The 20,862-nt window shown below is 37.6% G+C and overlaps 1 protein-coding gene across 4 annotated transcripts in view; it reads right to left on the bottom strand.

Annotated features, from left to right (window-relative positions):
- Nucleotides 1–443: 443 nt before the first annotated feature.
- Nucleotides 444–20,862, bottom strand: part of PIK3R1 (phosphoinositide-3-kinase, regulatory subunit 1 (alpha)) — a 54,396-nt gene continuing 33,977 nt past the window's right edge. For 3 of the 4 annotated variants that reach the window (XM_010580499.1, XM_010580500.1, XM_010580501.1), the window contains exons 6-15: nt 20,648–20,727; nt 10,228–10,330; nt 9,459–9,557; nt 9,153–9,333; nt 8,557–8,682; nt 7,368–7,510; nt 6,916–7,092; nt 6,744–6,812; nt 4,222–4,392; nt 444–3,792 (exon numbers count right to left, since the gene is read on the bottom strand). In XM_010580499.1, coding sequence (XP_010578801.1) covers nt 3,603–3,792; nt 4,222–4,392; nt 6,744–6,812; nt 6,916–7,092; nt 7,368–7,510; nt 8,557–8,682; nt 9,153–9,333; nt 9,459–9,557; nt 10,228–10,330; nt 20,648–20,727 — 1,339 coding nt within the window. In that variant the 3' untranslated portion in view covers nt 444–3,602. Of the gene's footprint in view, nt 3,793–4,221; nt 4,393–6,743; nt 6,813–6,915; nt 7,093–7,367; nt 7,511–8,556; nt 8,683–9,152; nt 9,334–9,458; nt 9,558–10,227; nt 10,331–13,883; nt 14,184–20,647; nt 20,728–20,862 lie in introns of those variants that run through there. The other variant, XM_010580502.1, reaches the window with a different exon arrangement.

Here is a 20,862-nt window from a genome sequence, read left to right on the forward strand (position 1 = left end):
CTGCACCCACAAAGGTCTAGTGTGCATGTGTGTGTGTCTTTAAACAAAGTTAATGATATCACTTACTGAATTCAGCAAAATGATCATGTTTGGTGAAAATGCACCTATACTGGGATCTATTCACACATAAACACAGTAAGTGTGCACACACGTGCACAGATACATATCCCCAAATCTGCAAATTCAAATTTCAACTTAAGGAAATCAGAAACTTCTAATTTTGCTTGTGGGTTTTGGTTCTCTGTGTTACGTCTTGTACCTTTCAAAGGCCTTGTGAAAGTGCTGCTGCAGTGCAGCATAACTCAGGGATTTAAAGTAAAACAAAATTTCCCCAAACCAAAGAAACGTAACAAAACAAATCCCACCCTTGAATTGTATTAGATGGAAAACTACATGTCAATAGAAATACAGAAAAGCACCGTGTTTCTTCAGTTATATCCACGTGCTTTTTTTCTGTGTATATTAGTCTGTCTGAGATCAAATCAAAACTGGAGTGAACAATATGGTACATTAAGGACAAACAACTCTGCAGTGAATAGGGCCTTTGGCAGGACTTAGCTCTGTGCATTAAGGAGGGAGGGAAATGCAGAGGCCACACAATACATAAGTACCAGTGAAAACCCACTCATGCCAATTTGAGGGCGTAAGTGATCCTTGCAGATTGCACAGACCCTGTGTAGGCAGAATATCCCCTTAAGAAGCCATAAGCACTAATCCTTACAATATAGTGCTTATTTCTCATTGTTGCTTGTGCAAGAAAAGCAAGTGTCAAATTTGCACACACACTATTTTTTTTCCTCTGCTACAGCCACAGATGAAGAGAAGTTGTACAGCATGACAGGAACAAATGATACTCCATCCTAGGCTGGGCATACTAAGGATACGGCCCACTAACATAGCAGAGGTTTTATTAATATGAGGAAAATTAGATCCAAATGCCTTAACTACGATAAAATTTCTTGACAAATGCTACGTGAAACATCAATTCAGATTACATATATTTTGCTTATAGAGAAAAAAATACAATTTTACTCTTAAAATACTTAACATTCAAAAATTAATATATGTCCAAAGAATATCTTGAATTGCTACAAGTGTTAAATTGTTGTATATTGAACTAATTTGTAACTTCAAGCACAGTAGTATAACTGGCATGCTAGAGTAGTTGTTGGTGCTTTTCATAGTAAAAACCAGTTATTAGTAAACCAAATTTACATGGTCCTACAGGCCTGAAAAGAGTGTGGAATGAGGAAGGGAAGGGATGAAGACTAAACTTCTATTCAGAAAAAGCATTCAGAGTAATTTTATAAGTGGTGACTATCTTGAAACACTAACGTTGGTTAAATCTTGTTTCCTGATATAAATTCTAGTAAGAAAATACATCTGTAGGAAACCAAAGACAACCCACCAAAAAAAAAAAAAAGCACAAAATCAAAATAAAATCAAATGCCTTACAGCCTCAGAAGTGAAGGAATAATGTAAAAATTAAAAGATAATATAAAAACTACTGGAGACTGGCAAATTTCTTATTATTTCCGATAGCTTAATAAGCACTGCATACTTTGAATTAAAACACATGTATCTCTAAAACAGAGCTATTATGAGAGAGCTCCATGGGTCTTACTCTTTTGATTGTGTGTGCAGCTCTCTTCAATAGTAATGCGTCTTGCCTTTGCATCTTGGAGGAAGAATAAATTCATATGTTCACTTAGTCAAAACTTTTCCAAGATGTCTGTGAACTTCATTACTTTATTAGTTTGCAATGTATGAATTTCCTCAGTGGTAAGGACAATAAATAACCATTGCAAACCACCCACAGTGAATTGTCCCAGTATTCTTAATAAGTTTGCTTTAATGGGATTCATGTGTTTGTTTCCTTTAACTAAACCATAATTCTGTAAGTCTCTGGTGCCTGAAATTATAGAAGTGTTCACTTTGATACTGCCTCAGGCTACAAACTTATGAAAATAAATCCAAAATGTTAAATATGATAGCCTAATCATTTTCAAAACAGACATTTTCCAGTCTTAATTAGCTCTATGTTGTATCCAAACGTTCTCAGTAAAGGTGGGAGCTTTTTTTTCCCAATTCTACTCCAAAAAAACAAACCTAGGCAACTGATTAGAGAAACTTCCTTCATATGAAATGAAAATACCTTTACATGCTGACAAAAATTCTGCCACTGTCGGTCAAGAAGTCATTTATTTACTATGAAGAATGGATTCATTCTGAGATCCAAACTATCTACGGCAGTAGCCAAATTTCCTGTTTTTTCTGCAATGACTATCAGAGAAGGATACACAATTTTTCGTCTTCCAAATCCAAAGACAATCATGATAGAAGTTCAAAATGCTTCAAGAAGCAAACATTGCGTGGTACCGTATTCTAAAGATATCTCTGAAACAATATTGTTGGACTCAGTGATATTTTGTAATGTCCATATATTTTTAATTGAATAAAGCAGCTTTGCAGCTTATCAGGCACTGCCCAACAAAATATTTAGTCAAAAAAAATTACGAACTTTTAAAATTTTGAGCTAGTAGCTCAATATTCTATAGAAAGAAAATTGTAAAATATTTCATAGTTTTAATTGTGAAGCCAACTCTTGCTGGCTTCCTGTACATTTTAAAAAAAAACCACAAACAACAAAATGAATAGTAAAAAATAATAATCAGAAAAAATATTCTCAGGCAAAAGAAAGAAAGAAAAAAAGAAGACAAGGAAACAAGAAAGAAAAACAAACTTAACCTGTAGATATGCTTGAGAGAAGACTACAGCCTAAAGAAAACTCAATATTGCATAGCATGGTCTAAGAATTCAGCTTTCAGCAAACAGAAAAGGGAAAAGAGAAGCAGTTTGGTATTGATAGTTTCCATCAATGATAGTTAGTCATCCAACACTATGTACATTATTATATACTGTATGCCATTGAAAGTCCTGTTTTCTTCAGTCTTAAATATATTCTTAAAACAGGATTTTTAAACGTCTAAACAAAACACTTCCTGGCACTTTGCTATTACAATTACTCTGAACAACATACTGTAACTGAAGTCCTTTTAAAGTGTCCCTTAGAAATGAAAGTGCCATTCTGCTACATATCATTCACCAGAAACCAAAAAATCCACAATGCTCTGTGTCTGGATCCACTGAGTGCAGCAACACCAAATCCAAGCCAGGTCGTGACCATGAAATTCCAATAACCAAATGACAAAGACATCTTATACCTTGAGTCTGGAGAATCCAATGTTCTAGCTGGTAAAGCTTGAGAAGTGGTCGTAAACAAGCACCATGGTTAAAGGCCTCTATGTCCCTGCAAGGAGATCAGGTTTGGATTTCTTTCTCTTGTGTTTTTCTTTTCTCAATTAAAAAAAAAAAAAAAAAAAACACTTCAGATTAGAAACATACAGAACACAGCTTAGTACTGTGATCTCTGCCACTGCAGTTGTGAAGGAAAGCTCTAGTCCCATCTGAAGACAGATAGCTTTGATACTGCAGCTCAAATTCTTGAGTAAGGCTGAAAGGAGCCTTTTCTCTCCAGAGGCCTCAATGTTGTCAAATCTTTCCTTTAGAAAAAAACCAAACAACCCAGAGTATTAAGATCTTCATCGCCTCTGCTGTGCATATACCGGGTAGGCTAGTGTGACATTGAGAGAGTCATTGTGCTGCACAAGTGATGTGTGTTGATAATGTAGCACCAGTTCTTTGAGCGAGTTGTACAAGTTATATGGCTCTGCAAATCCATACCCAGTAGGTGTTTTGTTTATCACACAGTGCTTTACTTCTCCATCCACCCTAAAGAGGAAAAAAAAACAACCAGTTTTTAGCTCGTTAGTACAGTAAAGTTAAGCTAGAAAATAAGGTATTGGCAATAAATCTTAAGATGCTAGTCACTACATAGAATTCCTGTCTTCTGTGGTGGGATAATGGTAAAAGCCTAGGTTAAACCCAAATTCCCAGAAGTTGTGTTAGCTTAGGGAGGCAGGAGATAGGCGGGACTTAGCAGCTGCACAGAAAGGAGTGCATCTGTGTGAGGCTCATCTGTGGGAGTGGCAAAGGTTTGAGCTGTGTAGGAAATGGAGCAGCAATAAGGATGGCCTCAGGACTTGTTGGTCTGCTTCTAAGGTCCAATGGGATCCATGCATATGCAAGTGTCTTGCTGCCCCTGGCTCAAGGTAGGTCCCTCAAATGTTGGTTACATCATTCACAAATTAGGGTACATACACAACAGAGCAGGCATAGCAGCCTTGTTTGCTGCTCTCTCGAACAAGGAATGTTCCATCTCGCTTTCCCCGCAGCAGATTTTCAGCTTGGCTTCTGTTGATATTTCCCACATTCCACGTTCTCTCATCATGATGGGGCAAGTCCTCATCATCTTCCACCATAGAGTACTGGCTGTTGAAATAGGACAAAATATGTTTGTGAAACACATAGCAGAGCAAAATTCATGAATTAAGTAGTCCCCATTTCACATCACTTAAAAACAAGTAAGTCAGTGGTTAGTAGGATGCCTCCCTGGTAAAACTAGGGATTGTAAACCATGTAATACTGCACCATTCAAACCACTGAATAAACATAAAATTAAAGTTCTGGTTCTTGTTTCTTTAAAAAACACTCATGTAAATCTGAAGAAGGATATAAAAGGATGCTGTGCTATCTTTCAGAATCTGCTGTGAGCACTTCAGTACTTCTACCATTGCTCACTGTTTTGGTAAATGGCAAGCCCAATGAAATCAATACCCTCTGAGTTGGCATCATTTCCAAAGATCAGAACACTTGGTCAGCAGTGAAAAATCATGCAATGTATCAATTAAAGCTGCTGCTTGGGAAAGCTATGAACAGTTGTACAGGTAGACGGGTTATTTATTTATAGGGGAGACGGCTCTGTGGAAAGGGTGGAATAGTAGAGTGCCTTCTCTCTCCCTAAAACCAGATTATGAGAAGAGCATATAATATAGGGCTTTCTCTATCAAAACAGCCACCAACTATAAAGCTGATTTAGAGTTACAGAGAACCCTCTGAGCTAAAGCTCACCATGAAAGAAGATGTCTCTGGATCAGCTGTGTGGACACCACTTTGATATTCTGCAGTTCCAGAGCTCCCCACTCCCCCAGCAGCCTGCACTGGTGGGCCCTGCCTCTTCTGCTCAGCTTACAATCAGTCTGTGTTTGGCTAATGCATTTATTCTCTCTGTAATAGGTTTTTAATCAGTTTTCTTTGGTCTAAGAAAACATGACTTCTCACTCATCCACATTCTCTTTCTGAAGATTCTCAGAGTAGTCTACAGAAGTCAGCAATCTCACACAGAACTCAATTTTTCAGAAAGAAGAAGCTTTCTTTTGTTTCAGATGACAGTCTCTCTAGTCTCTTATCCCATCGTACTCCTTTGTCCTGCATGATATTCAAATGCATTCAGCAATGGCTCTATTTTCAAACAGCACCTAGAGAAAGCGATTCGCATTTTTCCTGCTGCTCATTATATTGTTTTTTTCTGCATTACAGCTTTAGAAAAAAAGTCATATTCTGAAAGTTTAATTTTTCAGCAGAAACCTGAGCACTTACCAGACTCACTGGCAAGGAGAATCACAGAGTGAGAGAAACGGAAGATTTTCTTTAAACAGTTTCACTTACTATTTTGATGCTGTGCTAAAACCATGGTCTGGCATTCTTCTTTGTCTACTGTTTAAGTGATGGAAGTACTACTGGAAACAGGTGCCTACATATTCTCCATCATACCATCTTTGAGCTGTGCTAAGGTTTAGTAAACAACACGGTTTTAAAATGTGTATGCCATTTTTATCCCCTGCTTCTACCAGTGCAGCCACAGCAGAGATGCACAATTTCCAGGATAACAGTATGAGACTCAATAAACCAAGCCACATTAAAATAGATATGGGCAAGCCTAGAGTGTAAATCCACTAAACAGTCATTGTCAGTCTGCTGCTTTTGCTGTATGTTCAGCCAGGCAGGCAGCGTAAAAGTCATGCACAAGAAACTACAAAGGCAGAAAATGTTGATATATTACTCAGACAACTTTGGTTTTCTATTTATTCATTCTTCACTCTTACTACACTTTGATATTATTTTGTGGCTTGCTTTTGTTTAAATTTGGTCTACATTCACACCAGCCAGGTGCTTTTTGCTTTTTTCCCAGGAATGAAGTGAAACGTATTTATTAGCCAAGCCCCTCTCAGAACTTAGAGTAAACTGAGTTGCTTGAAATGACAGAACACTAGCCTGCCACTTCCCAGAAAAAATAAACAGACCACAGAACCAGAGAAGGACAACTCTTCAGCATATACAATTTTATCATCTCCAATAGCAATGTGGTATACTGATGCGGGTGCCACTATACTAGATAGCACCATTGTACCAACATTTGAAATTTGGAAAAAGCCTGCCCATGCCTAAGAGACCTTATGAACAATTTACCCACCTATATGGCATCTCTATAAGATACTAACACCTTATGATCTTCATTTTGCTGGTAAGAATAAAGACATAGGTTATATTCTGGTGCTTTGCTATAGTAACTTGATTATGCACTTAATGGAGCATAGGGGGTGAGACAGAGTCCTTTCTAATACTTGCATTATGTAGGCTGCCATGTGTTAACAGTGTGCATTGTTACTAGAGACCTAGGCTTGGTATTTCCTCTGTGTGGTCCAGGAATTAAATATGCTTTATCTCACTTCTGTGTAAGATGATTTGAAATACCAGAAATATTTAAATCTTTTAATACTTACTCTTCTGTATTTTCATTTCCAAGCCATTCATTTAGCTTCTTTTGCCGAACACCTTTTTGAGTCAGCCACCTGGACAATAAATGCAAATAAAATTAATGTTTAGTCACAGAAGCTGGATACCAATAGAAAAAAAACCTTAAAATTTTTTTTGTTAATTCATAATGATACTCACATCAAGTACTGATCTCTTGTCTTCCTCAGCTGTATGAGGTCTGGCTTAATGCTGTTCATACGCTTGTCTATCTCTCTATACTCAGCTGCTTGCTTCTTTAAATCCTCTTCTAATCTACGCCTGCTGTCCACAATTTCACTTATTCGAGACTTCAGTTTTTCATAGTTGTGCATAATTCTGAATGGAATAATGTGGTAGGTTACACTCTGATGATGTGTTATTCATGATTTTCTAATCTGCTATTTAGCAGTGTAGACACTTAAGAGAACAGATTATTTCTCTAGATGTAGCTATACATTTTGCAAGTTCACATCTACCCCATTTGAGTCTTTTTTGCTTACAACTGAACAACTTTAAACTTGCCATCTTGCTTTAGTTTTAGGCAGATCTATACTTGGCATTGTTTCTTCTTTCAAAATAATACAATTTGAAATGCAAATACAAATACTGACCTTTGTATTTCTTTTTCATTTCCTTCCCGTTTAAATTTTTCAATGTATTCCTTACTGTATCTTTCTTGTGTCTGGCACTGCTCCTCAAATATTTTTATTGTTTCATTAAATGCTTCAATAGCTGTTCTTTTCATTTGAATTTCCTGAAAATAAAATAATTGTTATTACAGTTGTTATCAGACAGAGGCGATGACTTATTGGTTGTATCACAGAAACACTTCAGTATATTGTAAAAGAAGACTTCAATATTCCTTTACCAGAACGCATTCTGTCTGCAGAGCCTTATAACACACAGAGAACAGCCCTGTGCAAAAGGCTACCGTGATGAGGCTTTCCATGCTGAGGTTTTCCAAGAAAGAAAAATTGCTAGAGAAAGAGCTAGCTACAATCTTTGTTTGGTGTAAGTAAGTTTTATTTGTGACCATTAGAGCCTTATGGCAATGCACTTTGCCCTTTGTATCAACTAATGTCCTTAAGAGGCACATCTGACTTTCTGAAATAGAAGTGTGAGATACTGGCCTGGACAGGTCTCAAGAGGTCACTTAGTCCATCCTCCTGCCCCTACATAGCTAGTTGATAGCCAAGTCTTTTAAGTCATTAGTTGAAGTTGCCTGCACTTCTTCGCCTTTCTTCAATTATTTTCAGGCATATTTCCTGCTCATTTTAAGAAGCAATCTTGATGCTGGGTCTGTAAAACTGCACTAATTCACTGGCACTTCAAGACTTGGCTAATAACTGATTAAGTTGAAAGGGCAGAGGCATCTTTTTGTTCCTGCACTTTATCTACACATGCCATCTCTCTACCCTGCATAGATGAAACCAGACCCTTCAAAAATTAGTAACAAAATACAGTGCTTCCCTGCAAATGTGCCTTGAAAGCCGTAACTCAGCTTGATGAGGTCAGTATGCAGAAGTATTGGTAAATCAAGATAGTTCTGTGCTGGCTTTGGACGCAGGTGTCAGACTTTGGCACAGCGTGGGTTGGGTTATAGGTGGTGACTGTTCAAATGTGAGTAAGCAATTCTACCATATGGAGCAAGCACATCAGGTATGTTTTCTCCTTTGGGCAACAGCAGGGGTGGCAGGGAGGAGAGAAAGATGGAGGAAGATGGCAGTATGAATTTACAATAATATTCTTCTAAATCTACAGAAGTCTTCCACTCTCCCTTTTGTTTCAAATCTAGCTCACCTGAGATGTTCTTGTGTAGTCTTCATAGAGTCTGTCATATTCTCGGCTTTTTTCTTGGAACTGGGTATTATATTCATGTAATTTCTTTCCCACTGCTTCAATGCTATCCTCTTTTACAACTTGATCCTGGAATGATGAGCAGAAGGAAAGATATTCCATAAAGAAACAATTATATTGCACAGATTTTCAGGATAAAAGTGCTTAAAAATGCCTAGATAGTTACATGGTAAATGTGACTCCTCTTTCATCAATATGGATATATAATACGCTACATGCATAATATGCAAATGAGAAGTTAATGACAAATAGCAATTTTGCATTTCAAGTGTTCAGCTTTATACTGATATATTTCATCTTTAATGAGTGGGATATTTATTAATGTAAGTTTATTTCTTAATATGGTATCTGCAGTATTTAAAGTTTTAATTATTTATATGCAAACCGTGGAGTTAGTTTTAAACACAAATATCCATTTTTATACCCACTTTATTTTTTCTAATATTAACAGAGCTGAAGTTCTTCATGATAAACGACTACCCAGTCTGCAATAATTTCTCTGTATTTAAGTCAAAAACAAAGAAAATAGACCAAATTACCTGCTGGTACTTAGATACTGGATACAGTAATTTTACATCTAGTTTAGGATTATACTGGGCTAGAGATTCATTCCGGTAGTGGTTTATTAGCTCGACCACAGAGTTGAAAGTTAATGGGTCAGAAAAGCCATATTTTCCATCTCGATGAAATATTTTGATTAATTTGTTATTTCCTCCTTTCCTGCAAATAAAGTTTGTTGAAAAGTTAGGCATACTTCAAGTACTATTTCCTAAAGAACACTGTATTTTAAATGCAGTATTGCATTTTACTGTCAAGTATTACAAACTTAGCGTAACTAATCTTACCTTAGTGTAAGTGTGTAATCCCCATGCATTTTGGTTGAAGCATCTCGTACCAAAAAGGTACCATCAGCAGTGTCTCGAAGCTTCTCGTTTACTTCTTCTCTAAAATGAAAGCAAAAGTAACCAATCATTTCAGCTATTTCTTACTCATTTATCCTTTTACTGTGCTCTAAATTCTTCTGTTTTAAAATAAGTGGTTTTAGAAGCCTTGATCTCCATATTAATAAATACAGTTATTTAATACCTTATTTAACATTGCTGGAGAACAACTGGAATATAAAAATGGTATATTCTACGTCCTCTCACGCTGGACAAAATTATATTTATGCAAAGGTCTTTCTGCTTGTTCATACAAGCCTGCACAATTGGAGTAGCCAGTGCTGGTCTAAAGTACCTATATATAGTACAGTTAAAAGTGTTGCTAATATATGGTACTTGTTAGTCTGACTTCTTAACTATTGTGCCTACAGTTGAGGTTCTGGATGAAAGACAAGAAGAAAATACTTATTTCTTGGTGTTGTCCTTTCATGCTAGCATTTCATATAGCTGTCTTAAAGTAACAGAACAATTATTTCACATACTACATTCTAACTGACTGCCAGTAATATTTTAGTCATGTTTGGAATAAAAAACCGTAATACGTTTGTGTTGGAAAATATCCTAAAATGGTTCTTAGAACTGTAATTTTTCTATACTTAAGCATAATATATACACACAGAATAGCATAGCCATAAAGCCAAACATAAGAAATACATGTCTTGAGCTGATTTACCTTGAGATATCTCCCCAGTACCATTCAGCATCTTGTAATGACATGTTGTTATTCATGCCGTTGTTAGTTACAGTATTAGGTTTCGGTGGCTTAGGAGGCAGTGCTGCAGATGAAAGGGAAAAAAAAAAAGTTGATTATAACTTATTGGAAACCTGACCATATATTCCTTGAAATTACACATTATTACAGGAATGAGAAAAAAAAAAAAAGTTACAAAATAGAGTTTTCCATCACTAACATTCTTTAAAAGACATCAGAGGAATCAAGATATTTTACTGAAAACTATATAATTCAACAAGAAAGATGTACATTTCAAAGAAGTATGTTACTCTTGCAATAATATATTTTAAGCAAAATCTAACACTATACTCATTTCCTCTCCCTGTGAAGAAAGCATTTGAGAAAAAATAATTCTGAAGTTTGCTTTTACCTTCTTCCACTATCTTCAGGTGAATATAAATAACAAAACATAGAAAATTTCTTTTTTTTTTCTCCTGTGTAATGATCTTAGAAGAACATTGCTGCTTCCTCACCTAGAAGCTGAGTAGTAAGAGATGCAAACCCACAGCAATACTGTGTATTTTAAGCAGAAGAATTGGGGTTTTGTGATCCTCAGCATTCTGTGCGATGATTTGCCAAAAAATCACTTCAAGAAACCCATCTGTGACCCAACTATCCCTTGTGTTAATCTTAGTATCCTACAGAATAAATAGTGTTCCAAATGCCAGGACTGATTAAAAACCACATCCCCCTTTTCTCAATGTCAAAGCTGTATATGTATACCAGCGGGTGCCGGAAAAGATACTGCAGCACTCCTGACTTAGTAGCAAGGGGGACTACATTGGAATCAGGATTAAAAATCAACTCAGCTCTTTTAGTTCTCCAGTAAGTACATCATTCCTTATGGATGTCTGTCCTATATATTATGATAGGCTACAAAATACAATGTTTTAAAGTCGCAATGAATATCAAAATAGCATAATATTTTTATATGATATGAAAAAATGATGCGATATCAGGTATTCAAGTACTATTGCTAGGTTTTAAAACCTGGTTTTTCCTCAAACACTGTTTCAGGCACGAAAAGTGTTACTATAGCATCTCCTTTTAGTCACAGTGTGGAACAGAGATAGCAAAAATAATAATAAAAGAAATACATTTTTTTTTATATAATAGCAGAACTAGCATGACATCTGACAGAATAAAATAAAAAAACAGGTAAATTCAGTAAAAATTCAGTTAAGTAAGCAGACAGGTATTTCTACAGGTTAAGAATCTAATTACTATAACCATGCACTAAACCACAATTTAATTCTAATTTATGAAAGAAAGGAAAAAGAACAACAATTTGTATCAATGTCAAAGTAAAGAAATCCTACATATCCACTAAGAATTTTTCAGCAGCTATTGTAAAGACCAAAATGAATTAAGTCTTCCATAATAAGACTGCAGTTTTACCTGGTGGATCCATTTCTATGTAAAACATCAAGTCTGTGCCACAATTTATATCTGTCTTAGGATATTCTATATCCAGTTCTTCCATATTCCAAACAGTATTGTACATTAGTATGAGTTTCACTGAGTAAGCTCAGATACAAGAAAAGAGTCAGGCTCTCTTTGTAATGGTGTCTTGGAATTCATTTTAAAACCTATAAGGGGCTGCACTGTAACCTATTACATCATAATCCTCAGCCAATCATGTCAAAATAATGTCACCAGACCACTCCTGTTTCATCATTTTGTTCTACATTAATCTTAAAACAATCTCAGTTTCAGAAAGAATCTACATTTAGCAGAACTGCAGTATAAACCTGATATTGCAAACAAAAGGAGCGAGTGGGCTCTCCTCGCCGTGTTCGTGGCTCATTTTCCTGACTTTGCAGCATGGTACAGTCCAAACCTGGCAGGATGACAAAAGGCTGATATGCTGCAGCACGTAGCTCTTACACACAAGCGCACACAACACATGCACACTCACACACAGGGCAGCTCCCTTTAGAAGTAGGTCGGTCACATCTCAGTTGCATTCTCCTGTTTGGATGCCTGAAGTTTACCATTCAAAAAGCTTTAAAAGGCTTCTGGACCTACTGTACATATTAAAGATGCAGAATGGAAAAGAGCACGACTCTGTGTGTGTGTGTGTGTATCCAATACACACTCATTCTACATATACATACACACACAGACTTATATGTTTCCTCATAATGAAATATGGATGGTAATTTTAAACTGTGCAGATTTCTATTATTTTAATGGACACACAGGTCTGATATACTTGATATTATTATATAAAATGCACTTACTGCAGAGGTGTCTTCCCCCCCTTATAATTTTGTAATAAAATACAATTCCAAACGATCTAGATTAACTCATTTTGAAATCTAAAAACCAAATATTGTAATCTCACATTCAGCAGACTTGCCTAAAACATGGAAGAAAGTAAAAACTGAGCAAGATCTTGAAAAGTGATTTTGCTGAACATAAAAATCCAGTCTGTCAGGATACACAAAGATTTAGTCTGCCTTTTCACACTGTTTCTCTACCCTGTTCTCAATGAGTTATTTATCAAGTTAATTGTTTTTAAAAGCAAGAGTCCCTTGTCAGTGTCTCGTTCCTCACTTGACTTTATGTCATCAGTATCCTCCTACCATTTAGAAATATTCCTTCTTAACTCCCCCCCATCACTGACTGTAACTCTCTCAGACCTCTTGGAAGAAACATGCACAGAATAGACTATTAATTCCAGAGCCGAATGCTATGTAAAGCAATGTGAGTGCTTTATACTTGCTATAATCTATGGGGGCAGAAAACCAGATACCAAAAATAACCACAACAAAGAGTAGCTGTAGCAACTATCTGTGCCTACATCGTAAGAAATCCTGGTGCGGCTGAAATGTGCTCTATCTCACAAACACTCATTAAAAAAATTAATACAATTTATATCCTTCCCAAATATTTCACACATACCTACCCCCGCTCTGTGCCCCTCAAGCAGCTTATCCCTTTTAGACAAGTATTAACATACAAGAACATGTCTGGAGTACCAACAGCTACAAAAAAATGCATGCTAGTTTGCTTTATATGTTAACAAGCTTAAATTCATTCTGAAGTAGACTCTCCCCTCCCTGCTTAGGTAGACATGCTCCAAAGATTCCTACCATTTCCAAAATGAAATAGGATACTTAAAATTATCCCAGACACAAGTCCAAACACTGAACTTAGAGGTTTAGCCCACCTGCTACCCAAACAGTTGAGTTGCCAAGGTAATTATTTAAATTAAGTTATAAAGATTTCCTACAAAGACTACATTGCTGCATTTAGGTCTCATGTGGGATCAGTAAGATTTTTTATTCTGTTGAATAAAGTCTTTTAGGAAAAATTACTTCTCCAGGGCTTCACTAGTGGCCAAATTTTGGACTGCCTACACTTGTATAATCAGGTTTGTGCTCAGCTCAGACCAGCCTAGCTTGCAGGCAAGAAAGGACAGGAGGCAGACAGGCAATTCCTTATTCCCTGTATAACCTGGGGGGTACTGAGGTACTTGACTTTCATTCATGTATCTTAAGATCATGAAAGCTCTACCTGGTAATCAGTTATAGTACAATACTTCCAAAAGGTGATGAAGAAAATACACACATAAATTCAAAATCACTTACTTTGTAAATTATGCATCGCAAATGCTTGCCCTTGTATTACAGCCTGAAAATACAATCCAGTAACTTGAAAAATTAATTGGTTTCCTCTTATAAAAATCTTGCTTAAAGCCCCTCCCCCCCCAACTCCTTTTAGTAAGAAGCTTCTCTGCAGCAATGAAGAAAAAAAAAATTCTGAAAAAGAGATTGCTCTGCTTTCCAACCCATGTTCCATAAAAATCCCTAAAAAAGCTGTAACATGCAGTGAGAAAATCCAAGCCCTCTCTCTCTTCTTAACTGCTTAAAGCTCTGTGCTGTGTAGAAAGTATCCCCTTACTCTGGTTCATCATTAAAAAGTGAACCTGACTTTAGTACTGTGGAAAAAAAAAACCCAAACCACCACCCTTGGTAGCTTGCACGTCTCTCTCAGATAAAGATCTTAGTTTCATGATTAACTTGGGCAGGTTCAAATATTTGCTGAGCCAGGGATTTCAGGTGGGGGAGGGGGAACCAGATTCAAAGTAAAAGTTGTCATCAGCTAACAAGTGGCCAATGTAGGGCTAACTTTCTCGTTTTAGCTAAGTAAATGAGAAGACCATTGTAAGAGGCCTTAAAATAGTCTCTGTCACTGGCTGCTGAGTGCAGTATTAAAGTCGAGAAAAGCATCATGAACAGCCAAATACAGGAAGTGGCTAACTAACTGACTGCAGCCCCCCCCCCCCAGAATCAAAATCTTCCTTGAAAAGAGCTGGATGTCTCAGAGCAGCCCTGTGCAAGGAAAATAGCCTGCTTGCAAGCACAGCATCGCCTCCTACACACTCACACTGGACTGCAATTACAGGTGCTGCTTCAAGACCCTTAGCAGGATGCTGAGAGGCATTTTATCCGTTTCCTATAAACTGAAAACAGTAGAAAAACCACCTGTCTGTATCCACGGTGTTTTCCAGTATGTCAGGATTGTTCAGTTCTTGGGCAGGCAGGCAGGAAAAGGGACTGAACAGAGAGGGAGCCGTTTAGGTCAAATACATTTTCCTTGCCTTAGTGTTTGCTGGAGATCAGACTTGCTAAAGGAACAGAGCAGGAACTGAAGAGACTGCTCCCCTTTGCCTACAGAAGTTAACTTCTTTGCAAGCTATACTTCTACGAGGAAATAAATTCAAAGGGAAAGGAGAAGCAGACCACAAGATTTAGTTCAGAGAAAGAAGAGAAGGGGATTAATATTTTCTTCCCACTTGTTGGAAACAGTGAGAACTCCTAGTAGCTCTGTTCCTTGAGATCTGCTTGTGCTCCTTACAGCAGCCAATTGGCATTGAAAAGTTTTCATCTCCTGAACACTCCACCTACCAAAATCCTCCTATGCTACAAAATACCACCTGCACCCAATAATGAAATCCCAAATATCTGCAGTACATTTTTGATGTTTTACAGTTGATTGATTAGCTTCTACCTGTAACAATCCCTTGCTTTTCCAGTTTTAGCCTTTGCCTACTAGAACAATTGTCAGTTCTACATATAATTTAAAGCAGCACAGTCATAAAGGTACAGCCTACTTCAAATGGAGATGGTAATCTGTGTTTCTGAACTAATCCAACTTCAGGCAGTAACTGATATGCCTCCTATTTACTGTTAAAATTACAGAAGGGGTTGATAACACTTCTTGGTTGATAGGGCCAGAATACAGAACCATATTCTCAAAGGAGAAAAGACAACCCAAACCTTGTTCACTGAAGTGTTTATTATTTTAAAAAGCACAGATACCCACGCAGAGGTAAAAGATAAGGCTTTGTTCCTAAGTCCAATTTTTTTTTGCATTCCAGTGCCTTGTGCAAAAATGAGTACCTAATCATCCTGCAGAAGGGAATCAAGTGTCTTGTCAAAAAAAGATACTGGCACACACCTGCATTTGCACACAATTGCCCTATCTTAACTTTTATTTAAATTTAAATTTCAAAACCTTGAGTGGTGCCCATTGAATCTATACATTTGTATTTGCAGAAAGTCAGCAGCCTACTATCTTTTGCAGTCATACTCGGTGTTCTTCTATCCATGAAGCATTATTTTTCTAAAAAACGATGTATGAAGCAGGAAGAGAACCGATCAGGTTTGACAGGCTTGCATGTGTGTGTTACACATACTTACATACAAATACACACACACATCAATCTGTAAAAAATTCTAATAATGTCGTACACGTTGTTTCAGTTTTACCACATACTTTCGATTAGGTACAGAGAAACATAAAGCACAGACTACTGCCAAAACCAAACCCAAGAATACAGCGTTCCTAAGTATGGTGATTCACAAAGCATTTTGCTCTCCGCTGACCCAGGTATAGAGCCTGAATTCTATTAGCTTAGAAGGGGAGCCCTCTGCCGGGTGATGCGCGGACGCGCAGCATCCTTCCCGCGCGGCATCAGCTCTCCCCGGGACAGACTGCCTGCTGCATGCTCCACACCACGCTCGGCGCTGCTGGCGGTCCAGCCATGCCCGTGAGAGGATGCAGAAAAGTCCTGACAAGGGACAGCATTCCTGCATGTTTGTTTGTGTCCCCAAGGCACTACCGACAGGACTGTGGGCTGAGCCTGACCACTGCAGCAGTCCAGGGGAGCTTTGTGTCCGATCCCAAGAGGAACGGATCAGCCTTCACACTCCCCTGCTCTGGCTGTTAACGCTACCACACTTGCTGATATTTTGGGCAGCTAAAAGTAAAGTGTCTGCATCTTGGCAATACCGCCAGGACTCTCACCCCATCCCTAGCAAGTGGGCAGTTACGTGTAAGGCAGTCTCACTACCTCACTCGTTCTTCGCTATGACCCTGTGAGTACCAAGACCTACCTCTTCATGCTGAAAACTGCACTATTTCACAGCTTGAGCCATCATTTATTTGCAATGTTATTTACAAGCCAGGGAAACAGGAATAAACTGGCATAGGCAGTGGAGACGAAGCAGCTCAGCTTGAGTCAGTACGCAGGCCATGAGAGGCTTCAGTTCACCCGTACAGGACGGCAGCTCCTTCCTGCCGCTGCAGCAGCTCTTGCCCTGCTCCCCGCCAGCCTGTCTGCCCGCAATGACACCGGCTCCCCGTGTCCCCTCGCTCTCCCGCCACGTCCCCCTTCCTCTTTGCCTTCCTGCGATAAGACACACCTTAATCTCACAAAGCCACGCCACGCTCTTAACACCCCCTGACCCTGAGAGGACCCCCATTTCCCTGAGCTCCCCCCAAAACCACCTCCCAACTCTCCCATTGCCCCAGCTTCCTCTGTACGACCCGCCTTGGCAGCTGCCCGCTCCAAACCCACCGTGCTGCCCCAAGCACCTGCTGGGCCCTGCATCCCGGGCAGGCCTCCTTCAGACGGGAAAGCCAGGAGCCTTTACAATCCCTGAAAATTAACTGAAAAAAACATCTGGTCTTCTACACCTAAAATATAGCCTGTTTTTCAATATCTAGCTCTGAAAGCACACACGCCTTCACACCTCTGTGTGATGTATGAGATTCTGTGAGACACAAGCAGCACTGTTAGCTATACACTGTTGTAATTAAGATATTTTCTTCTAATACTACTGTTTTGAAGAGCATATTTAGAGACATGGGCTTTGTTTCTGATTGTAAAATCAGCATTACTCTTTAAATTAAAGCCTGTGTGGCTGTTCATCAAGTTGGGATGTTAAAACAGGATGCTATATCGCCTAGCTTGCCCACTAACACCATCTTTTGGCTCTCCTACTGATAACCTCGAAGAACGAGATGGGAATCAGAAAATGGGTCTGATTACCAGTTATTCAAAACACCAACCATTTCTCCAATCTTAATTCTCCTGCAACATTACTTTGTCTTCACCTGCTACACACATAGGCACAAACATGTATTTTAACTTTAGTACTTTAACTACTGTGGAGGGCTAAGCACTATTCTAATTCACAAACTAAAACGCATAGTTTGCTGTTGAACACTGTGACAGAGAAAAAAAAAATTCAGTCCAGAGTTGTTCTGTGACAAAAAAATCAAGTAACAGCCTAGGAGTAACTCCTGGTTTTGAGTTACAGTGTGCAAAGCATCATGCTAGCTATAAAATGACCAATTAAAGACGCCCAATTTAAGATACCAATTTTAAGATATATTAAGATATGAGGTCCAATTGCATACTTTCTATTGCTTTGAGGCAAGGATAATTAGTGGGTGATGCAATAAAAAAACCAACCCCACAGTTGTGCAAAGATCTCCTCCCTATTCAGATCTGTTATCTCCAACACTACATTTAATGTAGCTAGGTACTGTGTAAGATACCACTAAAACTTCACGCACAGCTTGTTTTAGACAGAATGTTTTCATCTAGGCTTGAGAATAACAGAAAGAAAAAACAAAGAAGGAAGCTATCACTCCAGCCTGTGAAAAAGAGAAGAAACCTGGCAGCATTGGCTTCCCTGTTATCGCTTAGTTGTCATTACATTATTTTCAACACTTAAGATTCTTTCTGCTTAAAACCTCTTGGCTTCTGCACTTTTAAAATTCTATTATAGACTGTAAGTCTCAGAACATTTATATGACAAGTAAGTTAACTTTTCTAGACATCTTCATTTTATTACAATGTCTCTAAACAATTTTTATGGAAACTCAAGCTACTACAAGCAATAATCTTGAAGATGATAATTCTGAAAAATACATCTTAGAGTCTTCCATGAGAACTATAAAACCAGAGCACTTCAGATGATCAGGTCACTGAATGATTTTAGTGTGGAAAACAGACTTGTGTCCTAATTTGGCAAACTTACATGACATACTGTTAGGACTCAACTTTTGAAAATTATTCAAGCGCTTTAGAGGCCTAAGAGCAGAGGCTAGCTAACCATAGACTACAAAGCTTGAAAATTTGTATCTGAGTTTTTTTCAGAATATTAATAGATGTGGAAATGTTGTACTAAAAACATTCCACTGCCCAGGATGGACTTTGAAATGCACAGGAAAGGAGTTCGATTTTTGTAACAGATCATATGAAAAATCCCAGGAGGACCCTCAAAATAAACTACCGCATTACAAAGTATTAATCAATGCAGAAGCAATATTAAAACCAAGCAGATGTTAGGTTATGGTTATTAATGTAGTGTCAAACCCTATAAATGTGATGGATACAGCCATATTTCTTCAAGCACTCTAACGATACTCTCAAGATGACTAGACTCCTTGTCCTTATTAGTAGTTCTAACATCAACACCTTTCACTTTTATGCTTTCCTTACATGAAGCAACTCTGGACATTAGGCAACTAAGTGATCTCTCACTTTGAAACGTAAGAACCTCTCACTGGTGACCCTACATTTGTAACCTCCTAGTCAGTGCCTCTAGCCGTATAAATTTACATACGCCAAAGCATTAGCAAACATATAATTTAAAAAAATGCTATTAGCAAGCTCATAATTTAAAAAAATGCTATTAGCAAACTTTTAGAATATTAAAGGATTCAATAATGTATTTTGCTTTTTAAGGCTTATAACAGGTGGCAAAGGAAAGAATTCTTTAACGGTTTAGCAGTTATTATCAGTAAAATAGGACAAATAGTCATAAAAGTTTGGACTCTCCTGGTCGTTACGAAGCATTAGGAAGAAAAATACACAGTGGTTCTGGAAATGCCTGCTTAACAATTTTGACAAAATGGAACAAAATCAAATAGGTATAAACTAGTTGAAAATAGATGTACATTAAATGTTAGGGAACGGTTCCTAACTAATAGAGCCTGACAAGGTTGGGAAAGCCTTCCAATCAAAGCAGTAGGAACAAAAATCTTAGCCATTTTAAATTAATCATCAGTAGTTCATGAAGGGGATTATACAGTAAGCCTAACTGAAATATGAGAAATAAGGCATTTTTCTGCTGCTGTTTTTCTGCTGCTGTGTTCTAACTCTTCAAATCTTAACCAGCCCTACAGAACCTACTGCCATGAACTCCACCTTGTACTTTGAATAGAGAGGTAGGAAAGCTACAGCCTGCCCAATGTTCTGTTCACCATTGCCCTATCGTTTGTTCAGATAGTCTCTGTTACTAAGCTGTAAAAGGAATTACTTTAAGTTAACAGCTAAAGTCTCCCTGCATTAATAGTTTCCTTTGCACATAGTTAGCCACTCTGCCTTGCTCCTACCAAATACTTGATTTAAAATTGGGGATTTTTGTATAAATTAGAGGTGGCTTTTACTGTTTGTTGACTAAATTAGATGCTAACTCACAGAACCAATACAAGTGTAATCTAACTTTCCTGAATGGGGTTTTAATATTTTCCATGTTGTTCATTGATATCAATAAATAAATCTTTTGAGTCTCTGGATTAAAAAATACATCTATGTAAATAAAGGGGGAAATCCTACTTTCTTCTGATGATCTCTATGGGGTAATGTAGTTCTAAGAAAATTTGCCTGGGAGTAAAGTGAAAGTTAAATAAAATCTCCAGAATTTACACCATGCCACCACCACCACTGTATGATATGCATTCTACTGGTTTACAGGTCTTAAAAATTCATAAATTCCTCTTTGCTGTTTACTGAAAAAGAAATGAAAGTCCTAAGGCTGTACAAACTATGAGTACTAAAATTATCTTAATGAAAAAGACCATTTCTTATAAAACAAATGTTGCACACCACTACAGAACATACAAACAACTTCTACTTAATTCTGTAAATCTGCACTTTTGCATGAAGTTTGATTAAAAAGGAGAAACAACAAGCATTTACTGTCTGTAAGTTGAATTTTAGTATTTGAGAAAACAATGGTATATAACCTTTAAAATTAAAAATAGTTTTTACCTGGTACAGGCTGTCTCTCATTCAATTCACTTGTGATTAAAACCTCTAGGATTTTTATGTGGTGTTCAGTATTATCAGAGCTGCAAGAGATGGATTAGGCAGTAAGAACTAAGAAAAATGCAAAAGTTTACATGAGATTTATTCAAAAAACATTGGAAAAATTTACAACAATGCCCTCCACATTAGAAGTAAGGTCAGAAAATTAATTCATTAAA

The sequence above is a fragment of the Haliaeetus leucocephalus genome, unplaced genomic scaffold (assembly GCF_000737465.1).
Source record: "Haliaeetus leucocephalus isolate CR32 unplaced genomic scaffold, Haliaeetus_leucocephalus-4.0 Scaffold722, whole genome shotgun sequence".
NCBI classification, from domain to species: domain Eukaryota; kingdom Metazoa; phylum Chordata; class Aves; order Accipitriformes; family Accipitridae; genus Haliaeetus; species Haliaeetus leucocephalus.